This window comes from Lathyrus oleraceus, chromosome 7 (assembly GCF_024323335.1).
Source record: "Lathyrus oleraceus cultivar Zhongwan6 chromosome 7, CAAS_Psat_ZW6_1.0, whole genome shotgun sequence".
NCBI lineage: Eukaryota > Viridiplantae > Streptophyta > Magnoliopsida > Fabales > Fabaceae > Lathyrus > Lathyrus oleraceus.
In genome coordinates this window covers 386188511-386196663 of record NC_066585.1, presented here as the reverse complement: position 1 = coordinate 386196663, position 8153 = coordinate 386188511, and the positions used below count along the sequence as shown (strand labels likewise).

General features: G+C 34.8%; 1 protein-coding gene across 3 annotated transcripts; it reads left to right on the top strand.

Moving 5' to 3' along the window:
- Nucleotides 1-756: 756 nt before the first annotated feature.
- LOC127108387 (conserved oligomeric Golgi complex subunit 7) lies at nt 757-6980 on the top strand. 3 transcript variants are annotated; one of them, XM_051045850.1, is made up of 10 exons: nt 757-1166; nt 1321-1410; nt 1499-1618; nt 1732-1833; nt 1918-2198; nt 2486-2631; nt 4024-4222; nt 4552-5221; nt 5776-6105; nt 6576-6980. In XM_051045850.1, exons 1-10 carry the CDS (start codon nt 882-884, stop codon nt 6855-6857), a joined length of 2505 nt encoding a protein of 834 aa, XP_050901807.1. In that variant the 5' UTR covers nt 757-881; the 3' UTR covers nt 6858-6980. The 3 variants fall into 3 exon arrangements, with proteins under 3 accessions (XP_050901807.1, XP_050901808.1, XP_050901809.1); XM_051045851.1 differs by having other exon boundaries at nt 976-1166; nt 1325-1410; XM_051045852.1 differs by lacking the exon at nt 757-1166 and adding an exon at nt 1203-1220 and having other exon boundaries at nt 1325-1410.
- The last annotated feature ends 1173 nt before the right edge of the window (nt 6981-8153 follow it).

The following is an 8153-nucleotide window of genomic DNA, read 5'->3' as shown; positions in this document are numbered from 1 at the left end:
TTGTACTTCTTAACAACCCTTTGTTTAGCGGGAAATTCTCTTAATATGAGTGAAATCATGGATTTTGTCTATCAGGTCGACTGCACATCTAAGCCCAACTTAAGACTCTTAGAAAAATAACTTATATTATTTGTCGAAATCCCCCATTTTCAACGGGACTTAAAACTGTCGATTTAGCTATATTCAACGACTCTCAAATTTTGTCAATAAAAACATTGCCAATATATTTAGGCCAACCATTATTTAGGCTCGTAGTTATTTGACGGTGTCTTAGACGACGATTTTTGTTTAATTTTAAAATTTATTTTATTTTTAGAAATAAATTTTAACTAATTTTACATTTTTACATTTTCTTAATATCAGAAGATTCATTTAAAAAAACAAAGAAACTCAAAATTCTACACTAAAATTAGATTTTGATTTTAAGATAAAGAATTCTCATTGCTTAATAAATGCTAAACTTTTATCCAAATAACCTATTTTTTCAAATAAATATTTAAAATAATCCACTTTTCCACATGCTTCTCAAAATAATTCATTTTTAAATAAAAAAAATTCTCAAAATAAACATATAAGAGATGTCAATCCAATTGACGATAGTGTACAATAATAGGAGAGAGAATATATATTTGTAGATAGTCTTCTTTTAAAGTCTTTTTTATTTTAAAAAATAATTAGAAAAGTGAATTAATTTGAATATTTATTTGAAAAAAAAATTATTTAGATAAAAATTTGTATTGATAATTACAAAGATTACAAAGATTATTCTTAATGTTAAAATCAAACAAACACCTTCATGATGGATATTGTTTTGAGACGGATCTGTGATTTGGTTATGATCTATGAACGCCTGGTGAGTGAAGCAAGTTGTTAAAGCAAAGATGATGGTGGATTTGGGTCCGTTCTCAAACGAGAACTTCGACCCAAAGAAATGGATCAACTCAGCGTGTCAGAGTCGGCACCCTCAGGAGTCATTGGATAAGCACCTCGTCGATTTGGAGATGAAACTCCAGATGGTTTCCGAGGAAATCGCGGCTTCTCTCGAGGACCAAAGCACCGCTGCTCTCCTCCGCGTTCCTCGCGCCACTCGTGACGTCATCCGCCTGCGCGATGATGCCGTTTCTCTCCGTTCTGCTGTCTCCGCCATCCTCCAAAAGCTCAAGAAGGTTTTCCTCACCTCCTTCCTCTCAATTCATCTACATTCATGCCGCCATCCCTCTGTATGTTAAACAGAACTACGATTTGGGTCGTAAATTCTGAGATCGCATTGCCTGCTTTTGATTTTCCTTCGCCTTTGTTCATTCTATCTCTTTTTTATAGGCAGAGGGATCATCTGCTGAATCTATAGCGGCACTTGCTAAGGTTGATGTAGTTAAGCAGAGGATGGATGCTGCTTATGAAACTTTGCAGGTACCGATACTGAATTGAATATTGTTATAGCACATTCAGATTTTCTATATCGAGGCCGAAACTTGCTTCTTTTGTTGTTTAATAACAGGATGCTGCTGGATTAACCCAATTAAGTTCGACTGTGGAGGATGTATTTGCCAGTGGCGATCTCCCTCGTGCTGCTGAAACTCTGGCTAATATGAGGCATTGCTTGTCTGCTGTCGGGGAGGTACTAATTTCCCCCCTTTTGATTATCTATCAAATGCAAGAGCTTTGGTACATTTACTTTTTGTATATATTTTTGTTTTTCACTTTTGCACACGCACTCTACTCAATATTTAGGTTGCTGAATTTGCCAACATAAGAAAGCAGCTTGAAGTCTTGGAGGATAGGCTAGACACAATGGTGCAGCCTCGTCTTACTGATGCATTATCCAATCGCAAGGTTACAGATACTTTGGAAACCATGCTCTTACATCCTATGATTTGAATTCAATCCCCTTTCTTAGCTATTATTGTTGTTGTTTAGGTTGATGCTGCTCAAGATTTGCGTGGAATTCTCATTAGAATAGGAAGATTTAAGTCTTTGGAATCTCAATATTCAAAGGTACATCTGAAACCAATTAAACAACTTTGGGAAGACTTTGAATCAAGAGAACGGGCTAATAAGTCTGCAAATGAGAAGAATGAAATGGAGAGAACATCAAGTGTTGGCAATTTTCAGTCCGTTTCACCTACAATATCGTTCTCCAATTGGTTACCAAGCTTTTATGATGAGCTACTACTTTATCTTGAACAAGAATGGAAATGGTATCATTACTGATGTTTTTTTTACTGTTGTCTTACTGTTGAACATATGATTGATTTAAAGCATTACCAATTCCATGCTATCATTCGCTGCTTAAATTTTTTCATGTTTCTTATTACATCCAAAAGTGGTTTGACTCATAAGTAGTTATGCACCCAAAACTTGGTGCTGGTGGTTTTTTAATTTTCCATGTCAACTTACTGAAAAACATTAGCTAGCACAAAATGATATTAAATAAATTTGCATAGTTCAAGTAGTGCAATAAAAGCATTTGAGCTGTTGCTTGCAGGTGTATGATTTCTTTTCCAGAAGATTATAAAACTCTTGTCCCGAGGTTACTAAGTGAGACTATGATGGCTATAGGTGCAAGTTTCATATCTCATATCAACCTTGCCATTGGAGATGCTGTTCCAGAAACAAAAGCACTGGCTAAAGGTTGTTCGTGAATCTTTTACATGGTTCTCTATGTATGAGAAAATCTTAGCTAAATATCTATATTTACTGCTAATTAATTGTTATCCGCATTGACTTTTTAAAGTAATACTCCCTCCATCCCAAAATAACTGTCAATTTACTCCCTCCATCCCAAAATAACTGTCAATTCAACAAAAGAATTTTGTCCCAAAATAAGTGTGGTTTTATCTTTTCAATGCAACATTAATTAACTTATTCCAACTTTACTCTTAATTAATGTTTCCTACACAACTTTCAAGACATTAAATCCTACTATTCATATATGACAATTTGTAATAACCAATAGTAAATAGGGATAGTTTTGTGAAATGGCTACATTCAATCATTAATTTTCTACTTTTCTTAATAGGTGTGAAACAACCTTAAATGACTTTTATTTTGAGATGGAGCTAGTAATTGATTTCAGGCCCTCCAAATCAGGCTTTTTATGCTATATAGATAAAATAGTTGTAGATGTATATTCCAAGAAAAAATATCTTGGTCATTTGTGTTTTATTTTGCAGTGAATTGTTCTTTTAGTTCACATCCCCACTTAGTTGGATAAGACTTGATTGTTCTTTAGTTCACACGTGAAAAGAATATGACGTTGAAAGAGTTTCATAACTTCTGCTTTACAACAAGCTTTTTAGCAAGAGAATATTTCTCTGTGCTGGATGCCCATTATTCGTAATTCACCGTAATATTAGTTATTCTAATTATCGTGTCTTTAATGTTGAGTTTCTTGGTTCTTTGACACTTCCTTGGTAAAGATGTCATAAGATGGCATTTCACTCACCGCCTTCTTGGTCTCTTTTTTAACTTTCTTATCCTTTTCCCAACTTTCGGCATTTTTACACCTGAAGTAGCATCTAAAAAATGAGAGAGAAAAATGATAAACTATAAGTTATAGCTCAAACTCTACTTGAAGTAATATCTCAAAAACCTCTATAAGCTAGTGAATAAACTCTTTCAGCACGTCATAGATACCGTTACCAAACAACTCTACTTTGATCATACGAGTTTATGCGCTTTAAGTTATTCACTAAGATAATGCTTTGACTTTGCCAAACCATACTAAGTTTCATTTTAAGTCGTTTTTCCAGCTCATATTTTTGGTACCTATCGGTTCCTTGGTTCTTCTGACACTTGTCTCAATGGATCATGATATTTGTATATCTCGTTCATTTTTTTCCTCTCCAAATGACCTTTTGAGTTTAATTTCGAATAGAGAATTGTAAGTTGGAAATTGTGATGATTTAGCATATATCTTTCATTTAGCAAAAAGTGTATAATAATTGCCATTGTTAACCGTATTATTTATTCTCTGTATTAAATCTACAAATTATTGATAGTTTAGCTCATGAATCTTTGTAGGTTTATCAGATATTTTATCTGGGGACATGCAAAAGGGTATTAAGCTTCAGACAAAGCACCTGGAGGCTTTGATTGAATTACACAATATCACCGGGTCCTTTGCAAGGAATATTCAGCACTTATTTTCTGGTTCTGACGTACAAGTTTTAATGGATGTGCTGAAAGCCGTGTACTTGCCATATGAATCGTTTAAACAGAGGTAAATTCATATTTTAATTTTAAACATAATTGAAATTTTGTTAAATCAAGTTTGTCTGTTCATTCTATATGGCGCATGGCTTCAGTATTGTGGATGAATTGAACGGGCTATGGGAATGAATTTTAACTTCATATTTCACCATTTTTTTTTCTAAAAACATAGATGAATAAAAAAGAGAAATCGTAACATATATGCCAATAAACAAATGGTCCTATATTGTAAAGACACATGCACAATATTCTCATATATATGCATCCATTAAACCCTTTTTCAATTTGTATGTAGAAACATCTTTTAATTTTTACTATGTTTATTGCGAATATCTACAGGTATGGACAAATGGAGCGTGCCATCCTTTCCTCTGAGATTGCAGGAATAGATTTAAGAGGAGCTGTAATTCGAGGGGTAGGCGCCCAAGGAGTTGAACTCAGTGAAACTGTTCGTAGGATGGAGGAGTCTATTCCTCAAGTTATTATACTTCTCGAAGCTTCTGCTGAGAGATGCATCAGTTTCACTGGAGGTTCTGAGGCAGATGAGCTGATTCTTGCCCTTGATGACGTAATGTTACAATACATTTCTACTCTACAAGAAACTCTCAGGTCACTAAGAACTGTGTGTGGTGTGGATTATGGTGGCAATGGTACTGGAAAGAAAGACATCGAGAAGAAAGATGCAAGTCAAAATGCTCGGAGAGTTGATTTGGTCTCAAATGAGGAGGAATGGTCCATGGTCCAAGGGGCACTGCAGATCCTTACAGTTGCAGATAGTTTGACAAGCAGATCCTCTGTCTTTGAAGCATCTTTAAGAGCTACTCTTGCTAGATTAAGCACTACTTTATCTTTTTCAGCATTGGGTTCAAGTTTAGATCAAAACCAGACTATAAATGGTAATGAAGATGGAGAGCCATCTTTTGGTGGGAGGGCTGCCTTGGACATGGCAACACTGCGGCTGGTTAACGTGCCCGAGAAAGCCAGGAAACTCTTTAGCCTTTTGAATCAGGTATATTTAACACTAGCTTTATCGCTGTCTCGTTTTTTCTTTTTTTGGTTTTGAAAATGATAGAAGGGATAGTGGATTAATCTAGATATTTGGATTGGGAAGCACCTTATAAATATAGAGTTAATTATTCACATTTGCATATATTCTAATTTGAGAAAGAATCTTACGGAGTTGTTTTCTCTGCCTCTAGCCCTTTAATCTCTGTCTCCGTTTGTTCTGTGTTCCTCCTTGAGTAGGATTTGAAAAAGCATTTATTCTTTTATTTGAAAAAGCATAAAATGAAAATGACATTTTCTTTAATCGAGTTCTTTGCTGTATTCATCATATGTTTAAGCAAAATAAGCCACAGCTAAAAGTTTATGCTCACTAATTTTCAATGAAACTATGAATGTCATTCTATTTCACAATTCATTCATTTCAAGGACAAGAAGGTTGCCTCGGTGTTACTTTGGCTATGTGCTACTGCTGACAGTTGTTTCTATCTCTTCAGACATATTTCTTGTGTTTTTTTTTTTGGTTGCATTACAGAAACATATTTAATTATTTATTTGCAGTCTAAAGATCCCCGTTTCCATGCTCTTCCCCTCGCATCTCAAAGAGTTGCAGCATTTGAAGACACAGTTAATGAACTTGTATATGATGTTCTAATATCTAAAGTACGGCAACGCCTCAGTGACGTGTCCCGTTTGCCAATATGGTCATCAGTTGAGGAACAGAGTGCTTTTCCTCTCCCTACCTTCAGTGCATATCCACAATCCTATGTGACCAGTGTTGGTGAGTATCTTCTTACTTTACCCCAACAATTGGAGCCCCTTGCTGAGGGAATATCTAGCAGTGAAGCCAACGATGAAGCACAGTTCTTTGCAACTGAATGGATGTTCAAGGTAACTCATGACATAGAGGAAACTTATTAGTTAAGAAGTATAAATGTTCTCTTTTGGCTGAAATAGTGTGCATCAAGCTTCATTTTCTGCTGTAATTTAATCTGCATGCTTCAGCATTGAGCTAATATTCATGACACAGCATATGAACTTGGTTTCTGCCAAGATATACAAGTCTTAGTTCAATCTTGGACCTACATGATAATCAGTATCTTAGAATAATTTTTTTTCCTTTTCTAACACAAGCAGTGAGAAATTTCCTCGTAAGTAAAGAAGACAGGGCTAAGTTTCTTAGTTTCTTAGTTTCCCCAAGTTGAAAAAGATGATATATACGAGCTTGTTTCTGCAAGATGGATTATGCAAAATAATTCAAACTTTCATATCCTTAGTAGAATTTGAATCTCTTTTCGCTCTGTACATATGAAGTAGGGACTAACGACTCAACATTTTCTGCTGGTTGTGTTAAATTTCAGGTTGCAGAGGGTGCAACAGCACTCTACATAGAGCAGTTGCGTGGGATTCAGTACATTACAGATCGTGGTGCGCAGCAGTTATCAGTTGACATTGATTATCTTAGTAACGTGCTTTCGGCTCTGTCAATGCCAATCCCTGCAGTTCTGGCTACATTTCAAAGTTGTCTTTCTACCTCAAGGGACCAGCTAAAAGATCTTCTGAAGACAGATTCAGCAATCCAACTTGATCTGCCAACAGCAAACCTCGTGTGTAAGATGCGGCGGGTGAACTTAGATTCATGATTGAGCACTTCCACCCTCTCCCCATTTACAGACGTGTTTTTGCCCTGCGGATTGCTTTCTTTTACATAGACAATACCTACTAATTAAAAGTTTTTATTTTTTGTCAAATATAAACTTCTTTCATGTTGGATTTGTGACTAGCTATTACAAAACGCACATCATCTGCATAATAGTAACTTTTTATACAAGACAAGAGGAAGACTAGTGTGTCAAAATAATAATAATAATAATAATAATAATAATAATAATAATAATAATAATAATAATAATAATAATAATAATAATAATAATAATAATAATTTTTGTCTTTTTTTCCCCTTCCCTCCACGACGGATGTGTTCAGCCAGGAAACGCGATTGAGGGAAAGCTTCGTCCAAGTCACTTCGTTATCAATTTGTTATAGATCTGTTTAGTTTGTAATTTTTTTCTTTCTAAAATTTGTTTGTTTGTGTTAGAATAGAAACACGAATCAGTTTAGAGTAAAGAGAAGCACATGATTTTTTTTTCATGTAGTTCGGCTAAATTGCTTATGTTTGCGATTATAGAGTAGCTATAGTTTCTTTTATTTATGTCTTGTGAATTGCATATAAATTACAGTCTTACAAGTCATATATATGATACGGGGTTTTAGTTTGTCTAAAATCCTAATCCTTAGTTTCCTTCAACATACAATTATCTATATTTATAATTATCTCAACAATATCAGTTATTCTCTCAACAACTTATAGTTATCTCAACAACTCATAATTATCTCAATAATATGAGTTATATTCTCAACAATCCATAGTTATCTCAATAATCCATTATTATCTCAACAATACGAGTCATATTCATCAATCTCCATCTTGACGATTATCAAACCAAACCCATATGAAGACTTCTTGTATAACGATTCGTCTTGGAAACTGAGGAAACACACCTCCTGCTTAACACTGAGAAATATGTAATAAGTCCAAATAGTTATGAACTTGTCACTAGTGGCTGACTTGATCAACATATCGGCTGCATTATCTGAAGTGTAAGCCTTCTGAAGTAATATCTGTCCGGACGACATCAACTCTCTGATGTTGTGGAAGTGGAACCTTACATCAATATGCTTGGTCCTAGCATGATACACATGATTGTTGGCCAAATAGATAACATTGTGACTATCACAATGCAGCTGAACTCCACCTTGCTAAACACCCAACTCTTTCACTAACCCTGTAAGCCATAATGCTTCATTGGCAACTTCAACTACAACCATGAATTCTACCTAAGTTGTAGACATAACTACTATAAATTGAACTGATGATT